At 38.1% G+C, this 16,956-nt stretch overlaps 1 protein-coding gene across 2 annotated transcripts; it reads right to left on the reverse strand.

Moving 5' to 3' along the window:
* Positions 1–43: 43 nt before the first annotated feature.
* katna1 (katanin p60 (ATPase containing) subunit A 1) lies at positions 44–10,785 on the reverse strand. Of its 2 annotated transcripts, XM_067383739.1 has the most exons (11): positions 10,609–10,785; positions 10,155–10,317; positions 9,914–10,056; positions 6,887–7,073; positions 5,602–5,717; positions 5,413–5,518; positions 2,051–2,209; positions 1,805–1,931; positions 1,572–1,703; positions 1,321–1,447; positions 44–1,230 (listed from the first exon to the last, which is right to left on the reverse strand). In XM_067383739.1, the coding sequence occupies exons 2-11, from the start codon at positions 10,314–10,316 to the stop codon at positions 1,032–1,034; spliced, it is 1,458 nt and encodes a 485-aa protein (XP_067239840.1). In that variant the 5' UTR covers position 10,317; positions 10,609–10,785; the 3' UTR covers positions 44–1,031. The 2 variants fall into 2 exon arrangements, with proteins under 2 accessions (XP_067239840.1, XP_067239841.1); XM_067383740.1 differs by lacking the exon at positions 10,609–10,785 and having other exon boundaries at positions 10,204–10,311.
* Between the last annotated feature and the right edge of the window lie 6,171 nt (positions 10,786–16,956).

Genomic DNA, 16,956 nt, shown 5'->3' on the forward strand with positions numbered 1-16,956 from the left:
ATTTAAAAAATATTTATTCAAATATATAATTTTGCAAATTCATCATGTCAATGGAATGTCACTAATGAAATAAACCAGAAACTGGTTCCATAGTGTTTATAAAAGTCAATCTTTAAGACACTGGCCTCATCATTATTAAGACAATTGTCCAACTTTGGAAACTTTGGCCTTTAAATCAACTACATTGTCACAGCAGCATTAAATTCATTAGCTTGCATAGCTCTTCACCTAAGGGAGTGTTTGGAGATTGAAGGATTTGCTGGTCTTTGGTCAGTGGCAGTGATTTTACAGGTATAGACAAAACAAGCCAATAAAAAAGCATGCCCACAACCTCAGTACTATCATTTTTGCACACTATAATAGGGCAACACATCGTGGGTTTGTAATAAGAGCACTAAAACCACTTTAGATTTCCTAGATGTTAGTTTAGCCTTTGTCCTTACAAACTCATTTTAATATGAGTGAACTTTAGTTCAGGAGAAAGTGTTAAAGGGATAGTTCACCCAAAAATGAAAATTTGTCATCACTTACTCACCCTTAAGTTGTTACAAACCTGTATGAGTTTCTTTCTTCTGTTGAACACAATAGAAGATATTTTAAAGAATGTTGGTAACCAAACAGTTGACAGTAGCCACTGACTTCCATAGTGAGGGGAAAAAATACTATGGAAGTCAATGGCTACCATCAGTACCTGGTTACCAACATTCCTTAAAATATTTTTTGTGTTCAATAGATAAAAAGGCAGTCATATGGGAGTAAATGACTTTTTTTTTAATAGACAAAACTATCCCTTTAACCATCTCTGAAAGTCCTGTATTATGTTAAACCCAACCTATTACTATTAAATACTAAACTATGAATCTGTACAGCCATACATACACACTTCATATAAGGCAAGATTTATCTAGGCTCTTTGAATTCAGTTTGGTCCAGGATGGAAATGCTCACTGAGATTTAGTGAAACTGGCCCTCAGTCTTTCAAAGTGCTACCAGCGATTGTGAGGAGGAACAATCAAGGTTCTTTGGCATCATTAGCAGGAGCCAAACTCCTCTATCCACTTCTTGTATTTCTCTATATCAGCAGCAGATACAGACTTGGACACTTTCTTCATTGCCGTCTCAAAGTCCTCCATTGTAGTGGGCATGTGCATCTCATCTTTTGATAATTTTCTGATCTCCTCAGGGGTCAAACCCTCAATCCGCCTTCTCATTGCCATCAGAGATGCATCTCTGCAATTATCCAAAAACATTTAATCACTTTTAGAACTGTGGCACTTTAAACATTGAAAATAATTTCAGGCTGAACTCAAGGAGATTTACCTGCAAACGTTGGTGATGTCAGCACCAGAGTATCCCTCCAACTGCTCAGCGATCTTGTCCATGTTTACATCATTGGCCAGCTCAAGCTCCTTCAGACTGATCTTGAGTAACTCCACTCTGCCTTTAGCTATAGAAATACAATGTGATTTTAAATACTTCAGTTATGTTTATTTGTCTTGAGCTGAGATGTATTAAGCTGATGGCATGTAATACAATATGATGATTGATGAATTCTGGGTAATTCTGAGCACCTGAGGGCAGCGGGATATAAATTCTCTTCTCTAGTCTCCGTCTCAGAGCTTCATCAATGTCCCAAGGGAAGTTTGTGGCTGCCAGAACCATAACCATTTTTGAAGGGTCATTTTCAGATGTCCCACCAACACCTGGATAACAATGTATTTAATGATGTTTTTCACCCAATAAAAGAGTTTCATTCACAGCCATAAATAAAATCTGTACAGTTACAATTTGTAAGAAGAAATACCATCCATTTGGACGAGTAGTTCAGCTTTGACGCGTCTGCTGGCTTCATGTTCTTCAGAGGTTCCTCTGCGACTACATATGGAGTCTATTTCATCAACGAAGATGGTGGTGGGGGCATAAAACCGTGCCTGTATAAACATGCAAACACCAACATAAATGTATGTACAGTAATAAAACAGAAAGCAAGTTTGGCTAACATTTTACATGTATCAATGAGGGGTGATACAGGAGGTGTATGTGATTTTACCATCTCAAACAACAGCCGTACAAGTTTTTCAGACTCTCCTCTGTATTTGGAGGTGAGGGTGGAGGACGACACGTTAAAAAAGGTGGTTCGGCACTCAGTGGCAACAGCTTTGGCCAGCAATGTCTTTCCTGTACCTGGCGGCCCCACCATCAACACTCCCTAAAATCATATGCGAGTTCAGTTTTTGTGTGTATGAAAAATACTGTATAAAATGCAGCAAAGATCACCACAAAATGTGCACAAAGGATGATAACACACATGAAAGTATGTTACATTGCTGTTAAATAATACTGTCCCAAACAACACTACGATTCAAAAGTTTGGGGTCAGGAAGATTTTTTGGAAAGAAATTATTACTTTAATTCAGCAAGGATGGATCAATTCAAAAAAAAAAAAATACGTTTTGACAACAAAGACATTTAAGTTACTAAATATATCAATTTAAAATAAATGCCGTTCTTTAAGCTTTATATTCATCAGAGAATCCTGTAAAAACGGTTTCCACAAAAATATTAAGCATCACAACTGTTTTCAACATTGATAATAATAAGAAATGTTTCTTCTTGAGCATCAAATTAGCTTATTACAATGATTTCTGAAGGATCATGTGACACTGAAGACTGGAGTAATGATGCTGAAAATTCAGCCTTGTCATCACAGAAATAACATTTGAAATATATTTAAACAGAAAACATTTTTTGTAATAAATTGTAATAATATTTCACAATATTACCATTTTTATTTTATTTTTTGATCAAATGCAGCCTTGGCAAGCATAAGAGTTCTTTCAAAAACATTTGAACAGTAGTGTATAAACATTAAAAATGTACAAAAGTACATTAATTAAAGGAAATGCATTTTCAAGGGCACCAACTACAGAACACAATGGCAATGTACACACTACAACTAAATTCGGTTGTCAATTCACGTTTTAGTGCTTAATCCTGTTCTGTATACACACAGTTCAGTAATTTACAGGAGTGACAACCGCATTTTAAAAAATTCTACAAAAAACTAGTTGTTAATGACATAGATATGAGAGGCGAGAGCTACATCAATGATGCATGTTAAAATAGGCACTTTAACACACAGAGATGTATCTCGTCTTTATGTGCGGTGCAAGAAATCATAGGGAAAGCGGTACAACCCTCCTCTTGTTGCCAGGTCTTACAAATCAGTAAACAAACAAAAACAAGCCCATAAAAGCAAAATAAATGGAAAAGCTTTATGCTCAAAATAAGACCAAAATATCGAGACCCACACCTGCTCACTTTAATAACTCCATAAACTCGATCTGCGGTCCGTAAGTTTTGACTCTTTGTCGCCACCTCTGTACAAATTTACGTGGGTTGTGCATCGGCATGGCTCCTCAGCGCGGAATCGGATGAATCTAATGTTTTGAGGAGAATGTGTGGCTGTCAGTCACTGCACTGGTGGATACTGTACAGGTACTTCGGAATCACTGATTGTAGTTTTGGAACAGTGCTTCCCACAGGTTTGAAATATACTTGCGGTGGTAGCCGGGTGAAAAATCCTCCTATTACCCACGGCACAAAAATAGTCTACTAAATGTGACAAATAAACAATGTGTGATTTTTAACTGTATTTTTATTTATTGAAATTAATTTTAATTAAATAACATATTACATTTAATTACATACTAATATTATGCATTATTATGCATTGTAAATTATGCAAAATTAAATTTAAATGGTTCACATTTTCCTATGTTCTCCTTGCTGTCATATAGTGTCTCTCTCAGTGAATGGGACACAGATTTTACTAGTAAAATTTATAAAATGAATAATATATGTGTCAAATAATGTTCTTAGTCTTTTCTTTCTGTGGGGGAGACTACAATAATTTACTATGAATTAAATGGAAATCAAATTAAAAACAATTTAAAGTGTAACCAAAATACCAATAATGCCCAAAAGAAAGAAGAAAAAAGAAAAAGCAAAAGTGTGTGACTTTTAATTATAAACAAGCCCGAAATGGCCAGGTACTCTTATTTTGAAATGTCTGTACTATTGCAGGCTGATCCTTCAAATTCTTACAATCGTCTAAAACATTTTATATAAAGGCCATAAAGTAGACATTGTAATAATTCATCAACTTGAGTTCATTAGCAATCGCTTGGCATAAATCTGCGCTTTTCATTGATTGAGAATCACTTAGAATCAGTCTGAAGCTCTGTTGCGCGAGCTTGTAGAACGCACAACAGCGCCCCCTTGTGACTTTGCAAAATGCAGCGCCCGTTTGAATGTTAGCGGGAGTAAACAGTTCTGACGCACACATAACGAGCAGGTACGAAACGACTAGTTAATCGATCGCGGATGGTTTCGTTATCTTGCACGGATATAAAAGTATAAGAGGATAAAAATAATAAAAGCAAAAATGTGTCTCCAAATATACTTGGGCGGCCGTTAGTATACGTGGGCGGCCCACCCAAGTAAAGTCTATGTGTGGAAAGCACTGTGGAAGTATGACCAAAATAATAATTTCCACAGGAGAATGTCATCCGAACAAGTAAGTAACAAATCTGCCACTTGTCCATTTGTCATAACATACAATCTGCCATCAAAATGATAAGTTTAATTATTCCAGCTGCTTTGAGACAAGGCCATAAATGGTATCACCTGCAGCATCCTCACATGCCATATAGCCTACTAGCTGGGACGACTTCTTTATGTAAACAGACATTAAGTAATGACAGAAAGACGAATGGCTGCATGCTCAAATTTCCAGTGGAAACCTACAAGTACCACTCTTATTATAAAACATTATTACATGCTTACCAGTTTGAATCAGGCTAAGGTAAGGAGATATTTTTGAACACCAGCTGGTTTTATACTTGCGCAAAAATTTATTTTGGATCAGTTTTAACCAAAAAAGTTATGGACTGCAGCTTTAAACAACAAGCCCAAAAATGCTTATAATAATTGGACATGGCAACACTGCGAGTGCACGCTCTGTGAAACAGACTTTACGCATAAAATAAAGCATGACGCCTCCGTTGACTGCGTCTTAGTTAAAATTACACAACAAAGAGTCTTGTCACTATAATATCACTTTGGTCAGAATAGCTCATACCAAATACTCGAGACACCAGAACGTTCCTATGGTTACCACGGTGCCAATCATTGCAGTTTCAGAAGGGAGTCATGTTCTGTACATACATGGAACAATAATTTAGAGGACTGATGCTCGCATTTAAATATGGTTGTCACTCCTGAAGCTTACAGTGTGTAAGTGGCCAATAAGATGTGAAGAAATTACATTGGCCTGTTATTTGGAAGTTTTGAGATGGAGCTTTGTGAAATCCATAAAGCATCCGTGATTTTCTTTGTGGGTATTCATACCTTCCATGGGCGTCTTATTCCTTTAAAGAATTCAGGCATCCACATAGGCAGAACCACTGCTTCCTTCAACAGCTTCTTTGCCTCCTCCAGGTCAGCAATGTCATCCCTATAACAAAAAGGCCATTTGAGAAAATAACTGAAAAATGGAAGCACTTTTGGAGAATGTGAGATGAGAGCAGATAAACCCACCACGTGACATTGGGGTTTTGGGAGATTATGTCTCTCTCTAGAATGTCAATCAGGTCTTTGTCCTCTCCTCCTCTGTCAAACCTCTTCACCTCTGTTTCCACACCCTCCGCTTTGTTCTACAGGGAGCAGAGAGTTTTGTCAAAACTTTTTAAATTATTATTTATTTGCCTAAAGGTTCTGACCAGCTTTTTCGCTGAATTAGGCACTGTTGCAAACGGTTTTGAAAAATGGTAAAAATCAAACATCGCATTGAGATTAAGGGTGCGTTCACACTTGTCATATTTGGTTCGATTAAAACGAACCCTGGTGCGATTGCTCGGTTAGTGCGGTTTATTTTAACATATGTGAACGCTGCCATCCGGACCCTGGTGCGCACCAAGCAAGTGGACCGAGACCGCTGAAAAGATGGGTCTCTGTCCGCTTCCAACTCGCTTCAAACTCTGGTGCGGTTCGAATGATATATGAACGCAACACGGACCAAAGACATGTAACCGAACCAAAACCAGAAAGACGAGACCTTAAAATGGACAGAATCCTCACGCATGTCGGTTTTTCTCGTCATAGTCGCGAGTTTGCCCATCACAGGCATCAGAAGCATCTCCACGCAGCAGATCATTTGTGTGTGTGACGGATGGATTCCCGCTGCTGTTTTGACTACTTTGCACATTTTATAAGCTCTTCACGAGTTTCCAGGGGGCCAAAATACCATCACATGCAAGCTACGCACAGCTACACACACACAACGAGCGCATTTACCTCAGAAAACAGCATTGTTCATTGATGTTCGGTAAGTTCCGTCTCAAAATAGGCAATACGTCATAAAATCCGACCAGTTACGTTGTGAATGTATCCCTATGCCTGAAGGATCGGTATCTTTTGGTTCGGTGATAAAATTGCCAATCTGAACGCTAATTGGACCAGGACTAAATGTTTTTTTTTTTCTTCTTTGATCCGGACCAAATGAACCGAACTACAAGTGTGAACGCACCCTCAAACGAATGAAGTTGCAAGACTGCAAATAATACAGTAAGTTCTGTTGTTTTAGTCTTTGGACAAAACCAAAGTGCTTCTAGTCAAGACTACAAAGGAATCACTTGCCATGTATTAATGTTTTTAATCTCTTTCTGAACTGTTTGCTTTGATGTAAGAAACCGGTATCACAGGTTTATAATGTTAATACAGCGCAAGGCATCTGATCCTTTGAGTAAATATTGTGACTGGGAGCAGTTTAGGACACAATAGGCTTTGTCCAAACAGCAGACAGAGATGGGAAATGGATCCTTACCTTGTCATCTTTTGGCTTTGATGGGTTTTCTTTCTTTTCTTTTCCTTTCTGAGGTCTTCCCTTGTCTCCATTGGCGAAGCGCGGTGAGGGTCGTGGCTGGCCGCGGGGGCCGGCGCTTAACCGGTTTCCATGGCCTTTGCTGTCCTTGTACGGCCCAGAGGATTTACGCACTACACATGGAGATGACCTGTTCACAAAAATAGAGACACATAGAATCAGGACATAAAGTGCTGACTTTGAAGGGGCCCTTTAACAATATTATCTGAATTTTGCTGAATGAATTAACTGTCCTTAATTAATGGGGCTGTAATCTCTCATTCAGTTGTTACTTCATAATCAGATTATGCTTTATATAACAGGTTCAACAGACCTTTAATAGCCTCAAGGGAGGCATGAAAGAGTATGAGGGGCTGCGAGATGGCAGGAAACTTTGAGACATTTTAATCTAATTCACATGACAAGAGTGCTGATGGAGGCTTTAAAACTCAACAACAACTACTAAAGGCAGGATTCCCACACAGTGTGGCCAAAGAATTTCCATGCAAGTGTAAATTTAAAGGATTAGTTTACTTTCAAATTAAATTTTCCTGATAATTTACTCACCCCATGTCAAAGTCAAAGTCATGTTTATTTCTAGAGCACTTTTAAAACAACAGAAGTTGACCAAAGTGCTGTACATCCCACATAATAAATCAACAACAACCAAAATAAAATGACATCAAAACGACAAAAAACACACAGCTCTCAAACTGAACTAAAAGCCAAGGAAAATAAATATGTTTTAACACTAGATTTAAAAACAGATAAGAGTTGGAGCCAGCCTCACAGACAATGGTAAGTTATTCCATAGTTTAGGGGCCGCAACTGAGAAAGCCCGATCTCCCCTATGTTTCAACCTTACTCTAGGAACAGCCAAGAGCATACAATCTGTCGACCTAAGAGACCTAGATGGAACATGTTGTTGTATAAGGTCAGAAAGGTAGGTCGGGGCTAGACCATTTGTAGGCAAACACTAAAATTTTAAAAATCAATCCTAAACCGTACTGGAAGCCAATGAAGGGAAGCCAGTATGGGAGAAATGTGGTCACACTTACGTACCCCTTTTAGTAGTCTAGCTGCAGCATTCTGCACCAACTGCAGGCGTGAAAGAGATGCCTGGCTGACACCAGCATAGATGGCATTACAGTAATCCAATCGAGGAGATAAAAACATGTATAACTCTTTCAAAGTCTTTAAATGACAAAAAAGGTTTCACTTTAGCCAAGAGCCTTAACTGAAAAAAACTGACTTTAACCACAGAATTTATCTGCTTTTCAAGTTTAAAATCACCGTCCATGATTATTCCAAGATTTTTAACTGAAGATTTAACATACGGAATTAAGGAACCCAATTCTGAGTTGGGGGCCACATGGGTACTACTTGAGCCAAATATCACAATTTCAGTTTTACTCTCATTAAAATGTAAAAAATTCATGGCCATCCAGGCTTTAATGTCTGCGGGGCAGTCCAACAGTAATTTTACAGAGCTGTTATCATTTCGTTTCAGTGGCATGTCATCCAAGATGTTCATGTCTGTCTTTCTTCAGTCGAAAAGAAATTAAGGTTTTTGATGAAAACATTACAGGATTTTTCTCCATATAGTGGACTCCAAACGGTTGAAGGTCAAAATTACAATTTCAGTGCAGCTTCAAAGGGCTTTAAATGATACCAGACCAGGAATAAGAGTCTTATCTAGTGAGACAATCGGTCTTTTTCGAAAAAAAATGTAAATGTATGTGCTTTATATAAACAAATGATCGCCTCGTACGTGCTTCTGCCAAAACCGCATTTCCGTATTCTCCAAAATGCTTACGCTGTATGTCCTGCGCCTTCCCTATTCTACTTACGGTAGAATACGGCCGCTGCGTTCGTTCCGTAAGTAGAATAGGAAAGGCTTAGGACATACAGAGTAAGCTTTTTGAAGAATATGAAAGTGCGGCGATCATTTGTTTATATAAAGCATGTACATTTATACATTTTTTCAAAAATGACCGATTGTTTCACTAGATAAGATCCTTATTCCTCGTCTGGTATCGTTTAAAGCCCTTTGAAGCTGCACTGAATTTGTAATTTTGACCTTCAACCGTCTGGAGGACATTGAAGTCCACTATAAGGAGAATAATCCTGGAATGTTTTCATCAAAAACCTTAATTTCTTTTCAACTGACGAAAGAAAGACATGAACATCTTGGATGACATGGGGGTGAGTAAATTATCAGGAAAATTTTATTTGAAAGGGAACTAATCCATAAAATAAATAGTAAAAATAATATATATTGTTTAATTTATTACCTTACAATAAGATGTCTCCAATAAGATGTCCTGAGCAATATCTAGCTGAATAAATGAGCATAGTTAAAAGTGTATGTATATTCAGTATAGATTTTCCATGATCTTTCTGGTGTATTTGTTATTAAAATAAATGTTATTAATGCCCATTCATTTTTTGTCAGGCCTGGAAATAAGACTTCAAATTCTCAGTTTTATTTTCCAAAGCATCTAAAGAAATTTTTTCAAAGGTTTTGCAAGATCCATGATCGTGGGAATTTGTGTGAAAAGTCAAACAGAAAAAATGTCAAACATTTGTACACATCTGAAACCCAAAGTGGGCTAAGGTTTGGCAACAAACAAGAAAGGTAGATGTCTGAACATTGAAATTTAACCTCCAGAAAATTTTATTACAACCAAGTCAATGCAACATTTCAACCCCTTCATTATGCACAGTCTATCAGGTGCCTAAACAAAGCCTAACTGGTCAAACCTAACAAACCATCACCTAACTGGTCGAAAATCTGCAAAGTCTGATGACTTTAAGAAAATTCAAGCCAGAACACCACACTTTCAAACACAGAGTTCTTACTTTAAATGTGCTGTACACTATTTAACAACTATATGAAATATGTACACACAGCCTGTTGTAAAAGAGTTTTTGAGATCTGTGTGTCTCTGATGACTGCCAGGAGTGTTTAGAATAAAACCAGACGTGTACCTGTGCTCCACATGAACAGGCATAATGTCATTCTCTTGGCCAAAGCTGCTGGGTTTGGATGGGGTCGACTCCAGCTGGAAGCTCTCAAGTGTTGTCATGATCTCCCGAACTTGCTTCGTCTCTTCATTTATCTCCTGCCAAACCTTGATGAGACACATGAGCACACAAAGGCCTGTTACAACAAGTGAAAAACGATATAGACTGAATCATAGACAGCGTGAAGAGCAGGAGAAACTGTAACCTGCTGCCATTTCTGCTGTAGAGAGGAGTCTCTGACTGAGTAGAGGTACTTTTTGATCTGCTCCAGGACGCCCTGATAACAGACCACTGCAGAGCTGTAGTTCCCCAGCAGCGCGTATTCTCGAGCCAGCTTCACATTCTCATTGATCTCAACCAGACTCATTCTGCACAAGTTTAAATACGAGGAACAACTTAAGACATATGTTTAGATAGGCAGGTACACTATATGTTATGCTAAAAACAGATGTTAGTGAGAATATAAACAACAGTGAAAGCAATGATGTCAGTTAATAACACATCAACCAATCACAAAACTAGATAAACATAGGAAAATACAATGATGCAGCAACGTTTCAGCTATTTCCAGGAAAAAAAACATTTAGCATTATGAGCTTAGTCAAAACAAACACACTTTAATATTATGTCTATAACAGTTTGTGTAGTTATGAACTAACCTGTACAATGATCAGCCTCTCAAGAAAAACAACTATCCTGAAAAAGGCACAGCATAGGGATCAAAACTCGTGTGTGCTGCTGTGGACAACGATTATATCTGAAAAAAAAAAAACCTAGAATCCAAACACACTCGTAAGTTAACTTCAGAAGTTAACTTGTTTGGGAAGGGCACTTGAGAGTGAAGGCGGAATCAAATGTAAAAAGCCCTTTCAACATAAAAGTCAATAGAGCTAGAATCTCTTTTCAAAATAAAAGTTGCGTATATGGAGCAATATAACGTTCAATAAACTAAATCAACTAAATATTAATAAACATATAACATATATACATATATATATAATTAATGGAAAATAATGTAATAAAAATAAGAAAGCAATATTGCCATAGTAAAAGTGGAACTAGCTAACATAGAAACATCAACGTTTGGGCCATGCTATTTGTTAAATAATTTCTTATTTCTTGGGCTTCACTTTTTGACTTTCTCTGTGTCTTGGGATTTTTCCATTGTGCACATCATGTACCTACTTAGACAAAACAAGAAGTAGTAGCTAGTCCTTGGACACACTGACACTCTCACACGTAAGTTAACCAGAAGTTGAAGACACACTCATTTACGCACAAACATTTCTTATTTGTTATTATATTTCTTAAAATGCCATACATATTAAGGTTTGATTCTTAAGTCGTATGATTGGATGCTCAAGCCATCCTGGAGATTGTTGTTTGACCTATGTCTATAAATATGAGCCTTCTTCCTGAATAAATCTGAGAATGCTTTGTACCACACTTGATCTGTGTCTGCTTGGTCATTCACCTGAGATGTCTCGTGCTACTTGCTGCCACACATCACATGTGTTGAGGCGCCTGTTTCTTAACTGATGACTGGGATTACAAATATTCTACCTATTATTGAGATTTTGATCTAATACTATTACAATGTTATTAAAAGGTTTTCTGGGTATAGGCTTTAAGTCTATGTGCTACAATTAACTTTTTAAATAGAGCTGTTCATTTAGTTGTCCTAAAACCCAAATTAGTATTGCTAAGATAGGAGTTCCTACATATTTTCCATTTCAAAATCCCATACTTTTCCAGACCATTTTTCCTATGTCCATTTGTTGTGGCGGAGAAACCATGACACTGTGTGTGTGCATTGTCCTATTTGCCAAGTTTAATGGTCTATAAAAAAGACATAGGTGATGGGGATGATGATGATTCCAGCCTTCCACAAATGTGAAATCTTCCAGAGCAATCCCCTTGTCACCCTCTACATGATGCTGTTCAGCCAGAAATCTCCCCTGCTTCACAGTCTCCACAACACCTTCTAATGTCCACCATTGTAACCCCACCACCTCTGGCAGAGGAAGTTCAGTGATGACACAGCCAACTACCAGCTGCCAGAGGGCAAAGCCTTCTTCCTATGATTTGACTAGCGATGCCCATTTTTCTTTCATCAAAGAGAGAGGGGTAAAGAACAAGGAAGAAAAGCAAAAAACTAGTCTGATCAAGCAAAAAACTACAGTTGTGCAGTCTGTTCGTGTTGGTTCCATGAAAGTTGTGCAGAAAACAATGGGGTTATAGATGATGATGATGGTGTCCTGACATCTGACATGCAAGAGATGTAATGAGCTACCCTCTGCAGGTAGTTTTTATTAAAGTAGTACTCAAGTGCAGGCTGGAGGTTTTCAAAAACACTGTTATTGTATGTGTTTGTTGTTTAGTAAAATAGAAAACATTAGGCCATATGGTCTTAAACATTTTTAACTGCAGTGCACAGCACGGTCATGAATTCTGACTCAAGGTTGAATCTAGACTAAATTTTGTTCAAGCTGTGAGTTGTTTTTTTGCAAGCTTCAAGATTTTATATTTTGCCTTCAAATAGGCCTGTTGTGGTTGTATGAGTTTGTTGTTAAGTAAAATGAACTAGAGACTTATAAATAAAGAAAAAAATGTTTAAAACATATGAATAAGGTTTAAACATACATACATAAAATACTTCTAAAGCATTTATTAATCTTACATAATGTTTATTTTAACATTTAATAATACATAAGTTGCATCTGTTAATATTAATGGTACTGAGCTAACATAAATGAACAGTAGTATTTTTATTAACTACCATTAACAAAGACTAATAAATACTGTAACAAATGAATTGCTCATTGTTAGATCATGTTAAAGGGATAGTTCACCCAAAAATGAAAATTCTGTCATTTATTACTCACCCTCATGTTGTTTTACACCTGTAAGACCTTTGATGATCTTCGGAACACAAATTAAGATATTTTTGTTGAAATCCGATGGCTCAGTGAGGCTTCCATAGCCAGCAATGACATTTCTTCTCTCAAGATCCATTAATGTACTAAAAACATATTTAAATCAGTTCATGTGAGTACAATATTCTCGCCGCTTTATAATATTAATATTGAACCACTGTACTCACATGAACTGATTTAAATATGTTTTTAGTACCTTTATGGATCTTGAAAGAGGAAATGTCATTGCTCCCTATGTAGGCCTCACGGAGCCATCAGATTTTTAACAAAAATATCTTCATTTGTGTTCCGAAGATCAATGGAGGTCCTACGGGTGTGGAAAGGCATGAGCGTGAGTAATAAATTACAGAATTTTCATTTTTTGGTGAACTAACCCTTTAACATGGAACCTGATTGTAAAGTGTTAATAATAAATGTGACTTGATTTGACCAACAGAGCTCTCTATTTAATTTCTGTAACATGAATGTTGGCAAACAGAAATAATTAAAATGAAACAACAACAAAATCAACATGTAAAAAAAATATTTTCTGGTTTTATTATTAAACCATTTTAGTCAAGAACATACAATTCTTAAAACTTAGCCTATGCAATCATAAGCCTACTTTGTAAACCTGTGAACTTTACAATGTTATGCCATAATTTTAAGGGAGCTCATGTTCTTCATTATATGTCTTTGAAATCAGATCTACTTATGTTATGTAAATAAGGTTTACAGCAGATGTAAACAGTGGTTAACAACCCTTAATCTGGGTTGGGGTGCTATAAACCATTAATGCTCATTTGATTAGAGAGAATAACCACCCCGTCCTCCTTTTGTCAATCACCACACAACACACTACACCACATCCACCATCTACGGCGCTATCGAGCCCCCCTGCACCTGCAACCACAACCCTGCAGGGGGGCCAGGTGATTATTTGCGGTCTGCGGCAAATAGAGTGCCCCAGGGATGACGCGTTTTTGTAGGCAAAACCCGGAAGCGAGTTAGCATTTTAGGACTTCCGGTTCCAGCGCCGTGAAGTCTATGGGTTTTTTGAATGGGTTTTTGCTAAATCGCCTGAAATAAGGTCTGTGGTTAACAAAACATCTAAATACTTTAACATTTTGATCTATGACATAAAACACACCAGTTATAACCCACTTGTGATTTTTTAAACTTTTACTGTGTCTTAAAATCGGCGGTTGCTAACAAATGACTAAAAGGGACTACTTCCTTTGGCGGGGACTTTAGACGTCATCATGACAAACAGGACATTTGCACAGCATTTCTCATGAAGAAGTGAATAAGTATTCATACACAGCGCAGATCATAATCAGCGAGCATGTTTTTAAATATAGTTGTTTTTTAAATACAGTTTGAGGAAGCTTGGTGGTGGTGACGTTGATCCGCGATCATGGTGTTCTGTAGTCAGTTTATAGCCTACTGTTAGCCTTTTATATCTGACGAATTTATTTAGGCTTCAAAATCTATAAATGTTGTGTTAACTTGTAAAGATTATCTTGATAGACAAAACGTGTAAGTGTCATAACCCTTTGTTAAACACAGAGTTTATTTTCTGCGATTTTCCAAAAGTCTATGGGAAAAATGAATAGGCTTTCAGTCGAGGGAACCCGTGCGCCACTAACTTCCGGGTTGGCCTACAAAAACGCGTCATCCCTGGGGCACTCTATTCATACCGTGATACGCGTCCATCCGCAATCCAGTGAGTGAGGAGAAACACTGAACAACCTAAAGAACAAGCTGCCAGAGTCTTCTGAATGACGTCACAATAAGAATGACTATCATGCAAATTAATGTTTAGAATCTGCGTGACGTCAGCTGCAGGAATCCTATGTAAAGGCGTGGATTTCTCTGTCAAGCTCTTAAATCCCTCGACTAACGCTCATCTGTGTTTCCTTTCATAGGTTCTCTCGACACTGCGACAGGTTCATCACGGGCTCATGATGACAAGTTAGTGGCGCTTATCTGACTTGTCTCTGTGATAACCTCAGTGTTGCACTCTAAGTTCGCTTTCTTTCTGAGGAAAGAAAAGTGGTCGTTCAACCCCCGCTGTAGTTGCTGAGGCGCCGCACGAGCTGGACGAGCGTCTCTAGCAACTCTGAGGAGCTCGCAGGCGATTTGAATGGTGCTTTCCCTCCGAGTGGAGACGAGAGATGCACTTCTCTGTCCTGTAATGAGTTATTGGTTTTAATTGGCGAGCTAATGGATATTCCTCTATTATTCTTCCCCTCCCCTGGATTAAGTGTTTCTCTAGTTTATTAAACCGCGCGAGAGGCAGTTATGCAGACACGAGCATTTGATTTGGCGCTTACGCTTCCAACTCTTATTTCATTTGGCTGCATTTAGGCGCGAACTAGAGTACTGTAGCAGACATTTTGTCTTGCGCTACGGTTTTGGCGCTTAGTGCTACCAGGCATAGTCTGCCCGATGAACTCCTATTCATTTCAGCCCTGCTGCTGCTTTGATTTGCAACAAATGAGTGGACGAGTCGTGTTAAGAATAATTCTTATGGTGTTCTAACACTAAGTCATAGTGTCTGCAGGCTGCAGAGTGAGCTTACTGTTTTTCCTATCTCTCTCTCTCTCTCTCTCTCTCTCTCTCTACTTTAGGTGCGTTCATGCCATCTCGTAATTCCTGTAATTACGAGATTATAGCTTGTAAAAAGAGCTCGTAATTACAGCTTGTAGGCTGGGAGTTTTCTGAAAGCTCCCACGTGTAAAGGCTGATGTATACTTCTGTGTCGAATGTACGCTGTAACTACGGTGTAGGCTGTGTTTACAACGTGCAGCCTACGACGTAGCCTTAAGTGCACCTCTTCAAAAATCAAAGGTCAATTCTATGTGGACTGCGCTGTGATTGGTCTACTAGAAACCTCTACCTCAAGTCAAAAATCTGGTGCGGAGCAATCGGACAAGAGCGAGCGTTTTCAACTTCCATAGGAATGAACAAATGACCTGTTTCAGGGGACACACGCTGTCAAACTGCAACAAAAGTCGTTACCGGTATGCCTCTTCTGTTTGTAAGCTTTTCTGACAACGTACATGACAAGCTGCTTCTTCTTCGGCTTTTGCCTTGATATTCAAAATGACCGCGGACACTGCCTACTAGTGGTCTGCATGCAAGTCAACATGGACAACGGCACAAAAGTAAATGAAAACAGACGCATAGCTTACGGCACAGAGGCTCCGGCGTAGGTCCGACGCAGAAGTATAAGCCTTAACACGTGGCCGCTGTACCACCTGACCGCTGTAGATTCATTTAGGCATTGATGGTGGTGCCATAGAAACGGATAATTCCCAGTCCGAGGACGTGAACAGCTCCGAATACTTGTCACGTGTTATTATCTCAAGATTCCGGTAAATACGAGGTGCCGTGAACGCAGCATTGCTTCGCTGCATTAACACAGGTACATGCATTTGATTTTGCTTATGCTTCCAAATCTTGTTTCATGTGGCTGCTTTTAGGCGCAAACTCTGATGAGTTCCACAGAGGACATTTTTTTGTGCGCTATGTTTTTGGAGCTTCATGCTACCAAGCATTAGTCTGCCTGACTAATTACTATTTCTTTCAGCTCCGCTACTGCTTTGAGCTGGAACAATGAGTGGGTCAGTTCATGTATAAAGAGTAATTCATAGGACAAGCTGTTTTATACACTAATGCCAAAGTGGCTTCAGGCTGCAGAGTGAGCTGAAGGTTTTTCCTATCTCTCTCTATTTTCTGCATTGCATTAATGCAGGCACATGCATTTGAGTTGGCACTTGCGCTTCCAACTTGTTTTGTGTCACATATGGAGTCAAATTAATGCCTTAAAGTTTTGCACAAAAATAAAGTTTTGTAAAACACAAAAAAGAATTGAGCTATAAAAAAATGTTTTGCAAACAAAAATAAAGAATTGCAAAGGAAAATAAAATATTGAGCGGAAAAAAAATAAGTTTTGCAAACAAAAATAATAAATTGCAAAATAAAATAAAGTAGTGCAAAAATAAAAATATAATCAATTACAAAAATCAATGACAGCTGTAATCCTATTTTATCTTTGCCACATATTTTTCATGCTCAAACCTACTA

The sequence above is a fragment of the Chanodichthys erythropterus genome, chromosome 4 (assembly GCF_024489055.1).
Source record: "Chanodichthys erythropterus isolate Z2021 chromosome 4, ASM2448905v1, whole genome shotgun sequence".
Lineage (NCBI taxonomy): Eukaryota > Metazoa > Chordata > Actinopteri > Cypriniformes > Xenocyprididae > Chanodichthys > Chanodichthys erythropterus.